This window comes from Xyrauchen texanus, chromosome 19 (genome assembly GCF_025860055.1).
Source record: "Xyrauchen texanus isolate HMW12.3.18 chromosome 19, RBS_HiC_50CHRs, whole genome shotgun sequence".
NCBI lineage: Eukaryota > Metazoa > Chordata > Actinopteri > Cypriniformes > Catostomidae > Xyrauchen > Xyrauchen texanus.
This window is the reverse complement of record NC_068294.1, coordinates 27,043,136-27,059,299: the sequence shown is the minus strand read 5'-3', so window position 1 is coordinate 27,059,299 and position 16,164 is coordinate 27,043,136. Positions and strand designations below refer to the sequence as shown.

General features: G+C 35.6%; 1 protein-coding gene across 1 annotated transcript; it reads right to left on the bottom strand.

Moving 5' to 3' along the window:
- Nucleotides 1–1,195: 1,195 nt before the first annotated feature.
- LOC127659657 (homeobox protein CDX-1-like) lies at nucleotides 1,196–4,039 on the bottom strand. The gene is made up of 3 exons (XM_052149576.1): nucleotides 3,604–4,039; nucleotides 1,505–1,650; nucleotides 1,196–1,426 (listed from the first exon to the last, which is right to left on the bottom strand). The coding sequence occupies exons 1-3, from the start codon at nucleotides 4,037–4,039 to the stop codon at nucleotides 1,196–1,198; spliced, it is 813 nt and encodes a 270-aa protein (XP_052005536.1).
- Nucleotides 4,040–16,164: the final 12,125 nt, after the last annotated feature.

Below are 16,164 nucleotides of genomic sequence, written 5' to 3'. Positions count from 1 at the left end.
CTAGAGAAAAAATATTGTGTAATTGGATTTTTGACATAAAAGCTACTGATGTGTAGTATGACAACTTGCCCCGGTCTCTCCTATTTCTTTTTTTTAATAATTGTTTTCCCCTAAAGATAATAGGTGAATTCAACGGGTTGCATGCAGTTGTTTTTTTTTTTTTTATCTTTTCTCTTCTCTTAAAACACAGTGTGACACAGAATTAATATATTACCAGCAATTATTCTCAAAAAACAAAACAAAGATTTGTTAAAATTATCATCATTTGATCTTATTTTACAGACAAATATTAGCTATATGACCCAGATTGTAGCCATGTTTCCTGGGATAATTATCAAATTTCAGCGAATGCTGCATTAGCCACTATATATCGTTTTGAGGTAAAGACCAGATTGAGCTTCTCCACCATAAAAATGCCCAAAATGTATTTCTGTATTTTAAAGGTTTTGTACCCAATTAAATTGTTTGCAGTCACTCAGTGATTTTGTGCATTCTGTACATAAGCAACACGACTTTGATCGAGGTATAAACCAAATAAATTGAACAAGGGCTCCCTTCACCATTTTCGTTCGTTTAATGACTTAACAAGACTCCATAAAACTTTCTTGCAAAACATTTTATTTACACATTTCTGAAATCAAACGTTCTACCCGTATCTCTGACACCTGCACATCACCCTTGTGAAAAGAAAGTGAACGACGTGCGCTTTGGACACAAACTGGACCATAAAACAGCCTGACATTGATTGCAGGTCATTGGTTTACAATAAAAGTTTAACAGTTGCAGGGTAAGGATCATTTTACGTCCCGAGAAACGTTGTAGGCTACCTGAGTTTTCATTATATGTACAGACATTTAGATGCATTCACCACATACAGAAAATGATATTTATATCTTAATTGATTAAACACAAACAAACCATTAAAATATTTAGTCTCTGGAACAGACGAACAACGTTTTTTGTACGGTTTTTTCCACTTCATTTTAAAAACTATTCTATTAAAACAATGTTTGAAGAGCCTCCAGCATTTCGTAGTATTTAAGACGCGATTCCTCTTTGTGGTAATCCACAACACGCGCCTAGGATGCCTGTCATGTAATAGTTTGTAATCCTTTTTTATCAAGTGAGGGGTCCGGCTCTGTCCTTTCAGCGTGTTGGAGTGCTGCAGTTTAAGTTGGATGTTCCAAGTTCGAGTTCACTGAGTGACAGTAACTTGCTGAATGTTCCTCATAGATGGTAAGGTCATTCCTTGGGGTGGGTACAGAGAACCGTGTATATCTGATGGACTCAGTGATCCTGGTACCGGTAGGGGACTGACAGAACCTGGGTCGCTGTGGACTGATCCACCACTTCCATCAGACTGACCCAATTTCTTTTTGATTAATTTCCTTTCCTTGGCTCTCCGGTTTTGAAACCAGATCTTCACCTGTGGAGACAAAAGACAAACTGTTATATAAGAAGATACTGGGTTACAACAATATACATTAAAAATAAATCGTTCTACCTGTCTCTCTGAAAGCCCAAGGTTTACCGCCAGTTCAGATTTTCTTCTGATTGTGATGTAGCGATTAAAATGAAACTCTTTCTCCAGCTCCAGCCTCTGGTGGTCTGTGTACACCACTCGATATTTCTCCTTCGTTCTCGTTTTGCCTATTGAAATGAAAGAATAATAACTCAAGTTAGGGATATAACAAATAATAGCGAGGGAAACATTCACCGCATGAAAGTAGCCTAATTTTTCCACATATTTGAAATTTGGACAAAATAAACTGTCGCAGAAAAAAGTTATTGACATGTTCAAAGATTATGCTATTAATCATATTTAAAGGCAGATGATGAATTTGTGCATTGTGACGTTTTTAAATAATTAAATCATACTTTTTTGTCATGTTGTTTTTTTTTTATTAATTAACTGTCTTTTCTTACATTTATGATTGCATTTGCATTCACTGCCGTCTCTGATAGGCCTACTATAAATCATATACGTCATTGAAATATTTGGTGAGACGTTTAGGCCAAGATTACATCGCTCTGCATCTAGATATGCAAATTGAGCCTCTGATCTTCATCGTGGAGAGTTTTTGAACAAACTGCAGAACAAAGAGACACGAAGAAATTACCCAAACGCCACTGATGTGTTCAGAGACAACACACGTATAACAAAGAATTACAAGGAGATACCATCACAAATCTTTTCTTCAAGCCAAAAGCAGACTGCACTTGTTTGGATTACACACCAACAAAACTATCTTTGGGAGTAAAAAAATTATGCAATTCCAGAAAAATCAAGAACGAGAATAATTATAATGCTTTTTATATTAGGTTTGCACATGAGACGACATCGCGTGACAAATCTGTGGCCGCGTTGTTTATGCATAATAACAAGCATTTAAGTGAAAGTATAACATCTGATGTACAGGAATTATTAAAAAAATATATATTTCCTAATTTCCTCATTCAATTCCACATTCAGTTCAACTTCAAAAATAAAGAAAAGCTCTTTACAGTACACCTAACCCAAATATGTAACATGATGTCACTTTTAGCAGGCAGGAGAACTTTATTTGGTGTGAAATTCGTCAATTTTTAAGGCAACATAACCCTCATGAACAGAGAAAGAGGAAGACGCGTTGCTGCATATCAAAGTGAAAAAGGTGTTGAAAGAAGTCGCCGCCTGAATATGACAAATAACCCTCAAAACCTGAGACAATGTAACAGGAAAAGTAGACCTCACATCTTGTTTACGGGAGTCGCAAATTAGCATTACAAGTGACCCTGGCGCCAATTCCCAACACCCTCATTTTGCCACAAGTGCATTTGCCTTAATGCGTTAATTACTTCGAGGGATAAATATATAATAAAGTAGGCATTTTAATTTTTTTTTTTTTTTTTTTACAAATAATTGTATAATCAAGTTAGTAGAACTAGGGCGTGCAAAACTACTCACTATCCCCAATAACATTTCGTACTAAATATTTAGTAAAATTCATAATATTAATATTTGTTTTACCTTGCTGCATTTTTCTCTTTTTCGCTGCATATGGTTTTTTCTTCAATATTTGCCGAGGCTAGTTTAATAATAATAATATATAGACATATAATAATAAATAATACATATAATTAATAACCCACTGAAAGTAAAGGAGCAAAACAAATGTTATTTATTTTATTATTATTATTTTCTGCTTTGTCTTAATTTTTATTATTTTATTTAAAAAAAAAAATGTTTAACATTACCATAACCTTTTTCTATTAGAAGCGGTGTATAAAAAGCGCAAATACACGGAGGGAACATTCGTTGATCCTGAAATGTCCTCTGTAGGCCTGTTTCACCTGTAGACCTTTATGCTATTGCGCCAAGAAAATAGTTTGAATTAGATCCGTTAAAAGTGTACTTTCTGTGTACTTTCACTGTACTATCAGCTACTATCATTCACTTCTTCAAGCACTTATGTCAGCACCTTCCCATGACTGCACAGTTTGCATCTGTTTAAATACTAGTGCATAGATTAAACATTTTCGAAAAAATATTCCGGGGTTAAAATTTGTAATTGTTATTTAAGGCAATGTGAATTTACATTAAAATAATAATAATAAACTTACCAGTTGATGACGACTGGATCGTTTTGCTCATCCACTGATAGGAATTGCGCCTTTCCCTCTCAGGGGAAAGTTGGGCCACAGTAATGTTTTCAGGTGGTGGAGGCAACACTGCTGATCCCGGGCCATGCATGGCATTATAATCAGGCGAGCAATAGGAAACTTGTCCCGGGGAAGAATTGCTCATAGGTGCAGAAATAGTGTTTGGAGGTCCGATGCTGTACGCGCCCCAGTCCTCTCTCTGTGCGCCATAAGGCGCTCCCCATGCCCCGGCTGACTGAGCGTGTGTGTCCATATTGGGCACATGATGGTATCCTGTAAAATCTGAATACTGAGGCGTGGAAACAAAATTCTGTGGTGGAAGACTGATGCCAGATCGTCGCGCAGGTCCTTGATGATACATGCTTCCCTCTTTATCCAAAAGGTATCCAACGTACATGATTTGAAAGAAAACCCTAAAATGACTTTTTTAAGGCAACATGCCAGCCATGTATCATGCCAAATATGATTTAAATTCAGGCCTGACTCAAAATAAAGCTTTTTTTCTATTTATCTGATGTGTGGTAGTCCAAAATGATCTCCGGATCTTCTGTTGACGCGACGTAGTCCTTGACGTGCTTCAATCAAACTTGATGTGACTGTTGTCAAGGTGGTGGTGGTAAAGGTATAACCAAGCCCTCCTGACGTCAGCCAACACTTCAAAACCTCTGGATTTGCATTTAAATGACTAGCCAATAACACCATCATACCTCACATTCCCCTAGCGCCAGATTTTGGCATTGCCTCTTTGGCGTCATCTAAAAAAATCACCTCTGATGTATTCAACATATATAGATATAGATACAGATATTTTATCCAACTCAAGACTTGGATAAATATATATATATATATATATATAAAAAAATAATCAGTTTGACTTCTGTAAATGGGCCAAATTTTAAGCTACTTTTTTTTCTTCCTTTAATTTAATTAATTGATTAATTTTAGTTTAAAATAACATTTTAGGTACTTAATTAACACAAAATAATATAGTACAACCAGGCCTGTAAACTAAGCATACTCATAATACTACTAGAATACAATGACGTAGCAACAACAACAATAAAACATTTTCGTATTCTTAATTATTATTATAGGTATTAATAATAATAACAATATAGTTTTATTTTTATTCAAAGAAGTGTTAATCATAAAAGTGAAATAAGCTGCGATGTGATTATCCAGGCATCGTCATTCAGCGATTAATGGTCGCATATATTTTTACTGATCCTGTCTCCCTAATGAAGCCACAGTAAACCTGTGGATATGGGAACGTTACATCTGCATAGTACCCATGCCACTTTCTCGCCTTCATAGTCGATGCGTGTTTGTTAAAGGATCGGTACTCTTGTAAAAGAGGTGCAAAGCGTGAGGTGTCTTAAAGTAAGGCGAACTATTCACATTCCGCATCCCTCACACTTTGACACTCTCGAGTCACACTTCACAGCTAATTCCGGTTTATGGAAATCTGAGGTATCACCTACAGTACCCATGCGACGACAGTGTGGCTTGCGTGTCGCCATGTAGTCGAAAGATTTAACGACTTGTTAATTATTTCTATTGCCAGGTTTCTGGGGCATTTTAATCATTAACATATGCAGACAGTAGCATGTTCAGACTTGGCTATCTTGTACAGATGTTGGGTGAGAAATTAACAGTTCATGTAAAAAGTAATGCCTTAATTGATTATTTATAATGATCTTTAACAAGCCAGTGAACCAGAATTAGGCAGGCGATATGAGTATAAATTTGCCTTCTACCCTCAAAATATTCCCATTTTAAAAATGGATACTTATTACAACCACCACCTAAAAGACACATCAAAATATAACTTTTCTATAGGCTGGAAGGTGACAAATAACATGTCCATAAACTTCTTCTTGTTTTTGGTTCAAATGTATACACACAAAAAAAGGAAAAATTTGCATTTTTTGTGTGCACTGCACATGTTTAAAAAGGAATACTTGTTACAACCACAACTACTAAAATGATAGAACATAAAATAAACATGCCTGTTCTGTAATACTTTATTATATTTCAGTATCATATGTGTAATTTGACAAATAACATATACATTAACTTTTCTTTTTCAACATCATTTATGTAAATAAGGGAAGAGTACATTTTTAGAGCTGTAACTGACAACATATCTTTGAACCATTGCCATATCGTTTATCACCATATCTTTTAACTGTTGCCACAAATTGTTATTACCTTTTATTTATTTGTTATAGTTTTTTTTTACAACAGTCCTGTCAAGTTACAAAAGAATATTTAAAACTACAAATATTCCATTCCATGTCTCTCAACAAATATAAGCTCATTAAACTATGTGGAATAACTGTATCTAGAATTAGACAAAGTTTGTTAAAATAAATTGAGGTATAGTGTGTAAAGCCTGTCACTCATTGAAATGCACTAAAATGCTTAAAATGTCATGTCAACTACAGCAATGTGCATAACTTTCAGGCAGTTGGGGAAAATGTTGTATTGTGAGGAAGTTTTTTTAATTATTATTATTTGATCCCCGTTTCTCCCAAAAATGTTGTAATAATGTTGTATTTTTATTTTTTACCCCCTTTCCTCCCCAATTTTGGATTGCCCAATGGCGCAGTTACTCACCTCAATCCGGGTGGCGGAGGACAAGTCTCAGTTGCCTCTGCTTCTGAGTCCATCAATCTGCAAATCTTATCACGTGGCTCGCTGCATCCATACTCGCTGAACTACCCAGGCCCTATGTTCTTTTTTTTGTTGTTTGTTTTTGGGAAACATCTAATATACCTAAGATTTTTGCACAGTACTGAATATAAACAGAACTGACATGTAGATGTCTGGACTAATTTCATTTTTAATTTCATGTTCAGACAATTTCTGAAGAACGCACAGTCAATCAACCCATTGCACTGTCATTAAACATCCAAGTACAGTAAAAGAGCTTGGGTGTAAATTGTTGTTTTTTGTTCCATGGTCTATTTTAAGCATACAATGAATGAAAATATGATGAAAGTCCTTGGGTAATTCAGCATTATGAGACCATTTCAATCGTGATCTTCATGATTTGGCAAAATCAAGGATTTTCGGTTTTGTGCACACACGTTGTTTATGCTGCTGAAGTGAAGTCCAGGTACAGATGTAAAAGAAAGCAAGCCAGCGTCAGGTTGGTTTGCAGACTCTCGGCTTAACACAGTGACGCCCTCTGGTGGTCAATTGTCTGAAACAGCGACTAATCCTGAATTAAACGGTAGATAACGGACGAACGGACGCTTTTTAAGGCCCTCGCTGCCTTTTTACAGCACATTTTCTGAACAACAACAAATATGAACTTGTAAAAATTTTCTTTAAAAATAATAATTAGGCCTATATCGTTTTGTCTTCTCGTACGTATACTTTCCATCACAACTTAATCAGCAGTATCACAGAAGACCCTCTAGAGGGCAATGTCCACCAATGTAACCCACTTGCTGTTTGAGCCGAGAGATGTGCAGTGCTTAAAAAATATTTATGGCCAGGTTGTTTGCTACCATTATGATTAGAAAATTAAACATGTAATTAAAAGATAACCTTTTCACGTGTAATTATCCTGATGTGATTGAACTGTATTGATACAGTGGCATTAGTAAATCATTGTCAATAGATTCAAATAGCTTTATTGACATGGTAAAAAAAGAAGCTTACATTGCCAAAGCACACTTCCACACACACACCTATATACATTTAGTTATGTTAAAGAAAAATATGTAAAAAATAAAATAAAATAGAGTCATAATAAAATGTGTAAATAAAAGCAGTTTGCTATGTTATGTTGCTATTTAAAGCACTGTGTTTCAGTTACTGTCCGGACCTGGTCCTGTGCTTGTCGTTTTGTCATGGTGGGACTTGACCTACCTCACAGCCAGGTTTGAGCTTGCTGGGGTTTCTCCGAGTAGGTATGAAAGCTTGTCCTTATGATGTATTGGATTAAAGTCTTTGTGGTGGGTTGTTAAGTGGATCAAATGTTTCCCTAATTTGTGCACAATTAGGGCATGTTGTTAAAAAGTGCTGTTCTGATTCCACTTAATTTGTGTGCAGAGGAGTTACAGCTTTTCTTCTTTTGGTAGCCAGGTCTGTGTGTGCCTTTTAAGGCAAAGTTATGTTCACTGAGTTTGCATGCAGTATGAGGGTTTTTTGTTGTACTCATAGTATGCTTTTGCAGAATTCTCCTAATCTCATGGGTTGTTAGTGGGCCCAAGACCTCACATCCATAGATCGTTATGGGTTCTATAACCAGTGTTGGACGTTACGGTACTCAGTAAAAGTAATCCATCACAATTTACTAAATATTTATCTTAAAATGTAATCAGATTACTCTACTCATTACTTCATTAAATAAGTAATCACCATTTACTTTGATTTTAAGTTACTTTCTGAATCACTTTTAAATGAAATGTTTCTGTTTTTCTGCTCAATGAATTCATTGTCTCAACCCAACACGTTTCTGCATGACCATGGCTGGGTGTTGTCTGTTACTATAGACTACTTTACTGTTACTGTAGACTGCATAATCTGCGTATAGAGAGCTGTGGAACTGCAAATGTGTACATATCGTAAACGGGTCAATTCCTACAATTCGGTGACATTCCGGCTTTGGAACTTTTACAAATTTCTTCATGTTTCGTCATTACAGGGACAATTTAAATATAGTATTAGTCATACTGGTCAAGTTAAATTATTAAAAAATTCAGATATCCATCCAGTTAAATGGGCAGCATTAGGGTGGACAATAACAGGGTGGACATTTAGTGGATAAATACATGATCAGTGATTGATTTCTAGGAAACATATTTGTAAACTAATATTTATGATTTTATTTCTGTTAACATAAATACTGTATATTGAAATTTTAAAATTTTATTAATTTCCCATATATCTTCCCATAATAGGGTGGACATGTTATGCTTGACTACATATGACTAACATCACAAAATAAAGGAAAACATAAATAAAACAATAGAGTTATAAACTTCAAATAACTCAAAGTAATTTTGCAGATAATGGCTGATGTCCACTTCCAGTGTGTGTGATGTCATTTCCTAACATATAACTTCAATGAAAGGTCATGGCATCATGACATAACAGGGTGCACAAAAAAATCAAGGACACACAAAATACCTCCACTATCAGTGTTAAAATGACACATTTACCACAAATTAATACATGTTAGGTAGAGAATGTAACACAAAACTCTTAACTGTATGTGAGGGAAAAATAGAAATCCAATGATTTAGCATTTATTTTTGTGCAGTTTTGGGACATGAGGAAAAAACACAGTGCAATAGAAAAGGAGTTAAATTATTTAAAACTTAACTTTTAAGCCCACAGAAGTGTGTGACATTATAAAAAAGTCTTAGGATTTTTCAAAAGAATAATCAAATTAAACAATATAAATACCATACAGTTATAGGGAAACTAACGACAGTAGATTATGGACATTTGAAACAGCAAAACAAAAGAGTATACCGAGGATATACACAAATATTGATCCTTAGAAGTCATTATAGGCAAACAGCGCTGGGAAAAAAGTAAGCACATGTGTACACCACTAGTATGAACATGATTTATGTTTTAAATGCGGTCTACATACATTTTGTTATTTTAGAAATATGTGTAACCCAAGTAATGTACTTAAAAGTAATTAACATCAGTAACTGTAATCTGATTACAGTAATTTAAAATGTCATGAGTTACACTATTTTAAATGAAAAAGTAATACAATTACAGCATCTAATTACTTTGTAGTCAGATTACACCCAACATTGTCTATAATTTATTGAATCTTAACTTATTCTGAATCGGATGTCAGTTTTGATATTTTCCTTTATATCATAAAAAGCTCTTCGTGCCTTGTCTCTCATGTCATGTCATTCATAGCCTTGTTGAAATTTCCTGTGTTGCTGATGTTTATAGTAAGGTATGAATATTTCTGTGTGTGTTCTAAGGGCATAATGTCTAACATGAATTATGGTGTTGGCGATTTGGTCTTTTTTGGAATATAATTATTTCATTATCATCTTTTGGGGGTTAACTGACAGGGCCCATGTCTAACAGAATTTGTGCAGGTGGTCCAGATCATCTGCAAGCAGGATGCATTTGACTTCAGTGTCTAGTAGAGTAAGACCGGGTGGTTGAGACTGTTCTAGTGCCCTCGCCAGTTCATTGATGTACAGCATATATATATATATATATATATATATATATATATATATATATATATATATATATATATATATATATATATATATTGTTATGTATACCCTGTCTTGTTCCACCGTTGCCCTTTTGTTTACCATTTTTGTCACTTTTGTACTCCTTAGTTTTCACTTTTGGCCCTTTTGTAGCTCCACTGTCTCCTTGTTAGCTTTCGTTCATTGTTTGCACCTGCCCTCATTTGTTTGCCTTTGGTTTCTGTCGATATAGTGGCCACTGGGGAGGCCAGCGGAGCCGCGTGGGGCAGAGCCAAAAGAGGCTCGAGAGGCGAAGCCGAGGGGGGTGATGGCTTGGAAGGCTCAGAAGGCGGAGCTGAAGGAGACTCCGGAGGTGGAGCTGAAGGAGGCTCAGGAGGCAGAGCCGAGGTAGGCGGCACCGTGGGAGGCTTTAGGAGCGGGGACCTGGAAGGCTCTGGAGTCTCTGGGGGCAGAGCCGTAGGGGGCTCTGGAGGCGGAGCCGTAGGAGGCTCGGGAGGCAGAGCCGTAGAAGGCTCGGGAGGCAGAGCCGTGGGAGGTTCTGGAGGCGGAGCCGTAGGAGGCTTAAGAGGCTCTGGAGGTGGAGCCGTAGGAGGCTCTGGAGGCAGAGCCGAGGGAGGCTCGGGGAGAAGAGCCGCAGGAGGCTGAGCTGAAGGAGGCTCGGGAGGCGGAGCCGTGGGAGGCTCGGGAGATTCTGGAGGCGGAGCCCAGGAAGATCTAGGAGACGGGGCTGAGGAAGGCGGAGCCGAGGATGGCTCAGGAGAAGAGCCGCAGGAGGCTGAGCTGAAGGAGGCTCGGGAGGCGGAGCTGTGGGAGGCTCGGGAGATTCTGGAGGCGGAGCCCTGGAAGATCTAGGAGACGGGGCTGAGGAAGGCGGAGCCAAGGATGGCTCAGGAGGCCCCGACCTCCTGAGCCTTCCTCGGCTCAGCCTCCAGAGCCTCCCACGGCTCCGCCTCCTGGGCCTCCTGAGCCATCCTCGGCTCCGCCTTCCTCAGATAGCTAGATAGATAGATAGATAGATAGATAGATAGATAGATAGATAGATAGATAGATAGATAGATAGATAGATAGATAGATAGATAGATAGATAGATAGCTAATGTGTTGGTAGTGTTCATTGATTTGATGAGGTTATATGCTTTTCCTTTAATGCTGCACTGGATCAACTGAAGTAAAAGCCCCTCATGCAAATTGAGTCAAAAGGTTTTTTCAAGTTAACAAAGCATGAGAAGATTAAAAAGAAAATTGTTTTGGTTGATATAATTCATATGGTCTGATGTGTGATTGTTGTTTTGTTGTTATTGTTTTTGCTTTCTCTTCTGCTGATCAAAAACAAAGATTTATAGAATAACATTTTACATCTGTAGGACCATACAATAAAAGTGAATGGTGGCCAGAAATTTCAAGCTACAGAAATCATATAAAGGCAGCATAAAAGTAATCCATATGATTTAAGTGGTTAGATTCATGTCTTCAGAAGCAATATAATAGGTATGGATAATAAACATTTTTAAGTCCTTTTTTTAACTATAAATCTCCACTTTCACTTTCACATTCTCAGAGTGAAAGTGAAAATGGAGATTTATGGTAAAACAAAAAAGGATTGAAATATTGATCTGTTTCTCACCCAAAGTCATTGCATAATTTCTGAAGCTATGGATTAAACAATTGGACTCTTATAGATTACTTTTATGCTGCCTTTATATGCTTTGTAGAGCTTCAAATGTCAGGACACCATTTAATTGCATAGAGAATTTTATTTTTGGGTGAACTATCCTATAAAGGGTTAGAATTTTAATGGATGGTTCAGCTTGTGTAATTTGAGAATCTAAAGGGTTTGGGTTATCTTTGATGGTTGATTCTAAAGCACAAAGTTTGTTATACAGGGCGCTTTGTTCATGGTTTTTGTTTACATTACTAAAGAGGTTAGAAATTGTTTATCCACACATCTCCAGTCTGGATGCTAGTTCTTTATGATTAGATTTGATTAGTGCATTTCAGTGATCTCAGAAGTGGTTGAATTCTAAAGATTGTTCAATTCCCCTTAAATGATTTTGTATATTTTGTTCCTTTTTCTTCCTTGGGTTATTCCTATATTGTTTAAGTTTCTTGTGGTAATGTTGACAGATCCTTACATTGTCAGTGTCTCCGTGTTTCTGATTTGATCAAACTCTCACATCTTTTCTAAGGCTTTTTCATTTGTTGTCAAACCATTTCTCACTAACATAGTGTATATTTTTGGTTTTGTCTTAGTTTTTTTTAGGTTAGACCATATTGCAGATATCTCAAATATACTGTTTAGTCTCTCTACTGCTAAATGGACACCTTTTTTCACGAATAGTGTAGCAAGGAATTTATCTAGTATGGTTTACAGTTTTGGTGTGCCAATTTTGCTTTGGCATGTAACTTTATTCTTTTGTTTCCACATATATTTGTTTTTAAGGGAGTGGAGGTGGGTTTGATTTGACGCCTTTTGGTTAGGTTTTAATCTGATAAGCTAAAGGGTGATTTATACTGCGTTCTGATGTACTTAAATTCTGTAATAATGTAGTACCCAATGTTGAGCTAAAGGTGTACCTGCCATAAGAATCCCTTCATAACCGGCCTTTGACTATGAACATATAATATCTCATATGTAATATAATATTAAATCTCCATATCCAATCATATGAATTGGTAATAGATTAACAAGATTCAGACAGTAAATTCTGCCTCAAGGATATGCTATATGAGCAACAGAGGGCCTTCTGTATTTTTGCTAATTTTGCCACTTTGGCCTATATTTTTAGATTTGGTAATGACTACAGCATTAAAAGAATATTCCAGATTTTATACAAGATACATAAACTCAGTCGACACCATTTGTGGCATAATGTTGATTACAAAAAAATTTGACTTGTCCCTACTTTATAACAAAAAATTAATAAATCTGTGTTACAGTGTGGGTCTTACATATTGTTTACGTCTTACATTTGAAATAATATATATTTTTTTTACGTTTACGGATTGGACCCATTCACTTCAACTGTTTGTTAACATGATTTTAGTGTGATAAAATAGCATGTTAACATATTAACCTTTTCTGTATAAAGTTGTATCCAATTTTACAACTTTGTTGCTATGACAATGTAACACTGTAACCTTAAAACCCTAAAACGAATGTAAAAACGTATATTTTAACAACTTTACAGCTCAACTAATACATGATTTTTCTTTACAGAAGAGCTTTTATCAAATTATAAGCTTCACCTTTCTGCTTTTAAACCAGCCAAAGGTTGGCCCCATTCACTTCCATTGTAAATGCCTCCATGTAACCTTGATTGTTGCTTCTTCTTTGTAACCTAAAGAAAAGAAGTGGCAAGCCTAAATATTTTTTAATTAATTTTTTTGGTGCTGCTTAACAGCTTAAGTGCTGTTGCTTGAGCCAAACATGTTTTAAACCTGAAATATTCCTTTAATGTGACTAAAGCCTTTCTGTATGAGAAGAAATATACTAATGAGATCCTAGTGTGAGATGTCTAAACTTTCAAGTTTATGGTGTTTTATTGGAGATAAATGCCAACTTCTCTTAGATTGGCCAAGTCTACTATGTTTTGTTATGTTATGTTTTATTTTATAATAATATTTTATCATTCTACGTTATGAGAGTCTGTTATGAGTCTGTTTGTGAGTTTTTATGATATGAATTTAGATAGACATCAGTGGAAGGGCTATAGGTTTTCCGTCAATGCATTTTATAAAATTGAGAGGAGTTTCAGTTTAGTTTAGTGAGATTTCAATTGACTGCCTTTGCAAAGTTCTGAATTAGGGGAGAATGTTCTCAGCTTGACAGATTTACAACTTTCCTGGAAACTTGGAAATAGCAGCATGTGTCTCACACATGCATGATGGTTTGGGGACAAACTTTGCTTAAAATAGTTTAAACTATAAGTCATTTATTTTTTTATTTACACTATGGGAATGTAGAAATTATCATTCATGTGCATAAGCATCTTGGTATACATTAGAATGCATATTCAATAGGAAACTATTTATTTGTGCTGTTGCAAAAATCTGTATCATTTTTAGAGGTCATTACACAATCTTTGACCCTTTTTTTACACAATGTTTCCATAGTTTTGATTTGACTGTAAAGTAATCTTAGTTTGAGCTAAGATAAATTATAAGAGATGTGAGAGCTTAGTTGCTTCATCCAAACTGACTGCTTTTTCTTGGACATTCAGTCAGTTACAACCACAGGCCCCCATCAGCTCAGTGGTTACACTCAAATTGAGTTCATTCTGAAAGCGTCCCACACTTTGTCAACATTTGCAACAGTTTCACATTACCATTCATTTATAAATTAATCAGTAATACCATCTTGTTTTTCTTTACAATGTAAACTAAGAGAGTATTTACTTATCCCGTCTAATAGCAGGTAAGGTCTCAATGACTTTTCTGAATACTGAATACAATTAGACCATCTCTGGTTCAGTGTGAGTCCAAAATTCCCATAGCACTGTGGATCAGATATTTTTGAATTGTTTTAATGTCAAAATTCTTGACAGATTAAAAAACATTAATTTTTAAACATTGGAACCTTGTGGGGAAGAAAATAGTTTACTTTGATCTGAAGGCCAAAGTCTAAGTCCAAATAAGTATCAACTATTTTTAAAACAAACATTATGTGTGATTTAGGCAGAACTATTTGACCCTGCTCATAGGTGTCATGGGAGTTTATTAACATATTTGGGACTATTCGTATTTTGGTCTCTGAAGCTACTTTTCTTGGAAAGGGTGGGCAGAGGCTTGCTAATCTGTGGTACATTAATTTCACGGCATTGTCTCAGTCTAGGTGAGAGGTACGGATGTGGTTCCCTCTAAACCCAATCCCGCTATCCCCTGCACTCCCTCACCGGAACACAGCGTGGGAAGTGTACTGCGAACGGAGGAGAAGACAACTCCATTTATGGGAATTATACAGAGGAAGGAGTATGGGGGTATGATAGGATTTCATGGCATTTTGTTTTGTCACTGATTGAAGGAATGAGTTTTGGCAGCGTCCCAGAGGCCCCAATATGCCACCTCTGTTTTAGTGATTAATGAAGCATCTTGCCACTGGGGGCTATTTTTCTTGGGAAGGGGCTCTGGAAATGGCAACACAGGGATTTACACTTATTGTTGAACAAGACAAACAAAAAAGGTCCCAATATAGAGAACCTTTATTTAGATTCACATGTGATGTTTTTCTCATAGATACATTTAGCAGATTACACTACTCTGAAAAAGTGCTTCATGTAGTAACATTTATGTATATATAAACTGGTTTAATTCAAGTCAAAAATATTTTTTTATATCACAGAATCAACGCTAATGGATTAAAGGGTTAATTCACTGCCTAATCTTTAACCAAATAAAATGAATACAGCTTAAAAAAGTTTTATTAATTACATTTTCTTCAAGACTATTCAGTTCAATTAGGTGGATGTTTTTTTAATTATTAAATTCAAATAGATGCATCTTAAAAATAGGCTAAAATATTTTTTTGAGTGTAACCTAGATATCTTATGCAGTGTTGTTTCTAAAACAAGATAAATTGAATTAATCTTGTTTTAAGGGTTTTTAGATATTTTTACAGGAAAACAATACAAAAATTATTATCAAGAAGAAGATTTTTGCCCTAATATCAAAGGTCTAACTAGAAAAAAAGAAATTCTGATCTAACGTGAATTTTCTTGACAAAAATGTGTGTTCGTGCCTGGTAACGTGCATGTAAAATGGCTAGAAATAGCATGTTAGTTTAGCATAAAGCTGATAATTTACACAAGGTTTATTTCTATTTCTTCTGCTCCAAACTTACTTCAAACGTAATTCTCTGTCTGCTCGTATGAATGTAACACATCATAAGAAAGTGTTTCACCGCTGTTCAAATGCACTTTGGATCACATCATTTATATGGATAAATGTACATCTGAAAGGACTAAATATTAAATGAAACAAATGACAATAAAATGCAAAGTAATCTCTTCAGTAATCAAAATACTTTTTTAATGTAACTGTATTCTAATTACCAATGATTATGGATTGCTGTGGCTGTATTCTGTTATTCCCCAACCTTGCGTATTTTTACTTTTGATTTAATCTAATTTCTTAAGCTTCAAAGGCCTGATCACAATTCACTTGTATTGTATGGACCTACATAGCTGAAGTATTCTTCTAAAAATCTTTGTTTGTGTTCAGCAGATCAAAGAAAATCATACACATCTGGGATGGCATGGGGGTGAGTAAGTGATTAAATAATTTTTATTTTTGGGTGAACAGTCACTTTT

Excerpts from the sequence above, each read along its gene's own strand:
- LOC127659657 (XM_052149576.1), bottom strand. The coding sequence starts at position 4,039 with ATGTACGTTGGATACCTTTTGGATAAAGAGGGAAGCATGTATCATCAA. Across the intron at positions 1,651-3,603 it reads GATCCAGTCGTCATCAACTG|GCAAAACGAGAACGAAGGAG; the intron begins GTAAGTTTATTA and ends TCATTTCAATAG. Across the intron at positions 1,427-1,504 it reads TTGGGCTTTCAGAGAGACAG|GTGAAGATCTGGTTTCAAAA; the intron begins GTAGAACGATTT and ends TTGTCTCCACAG.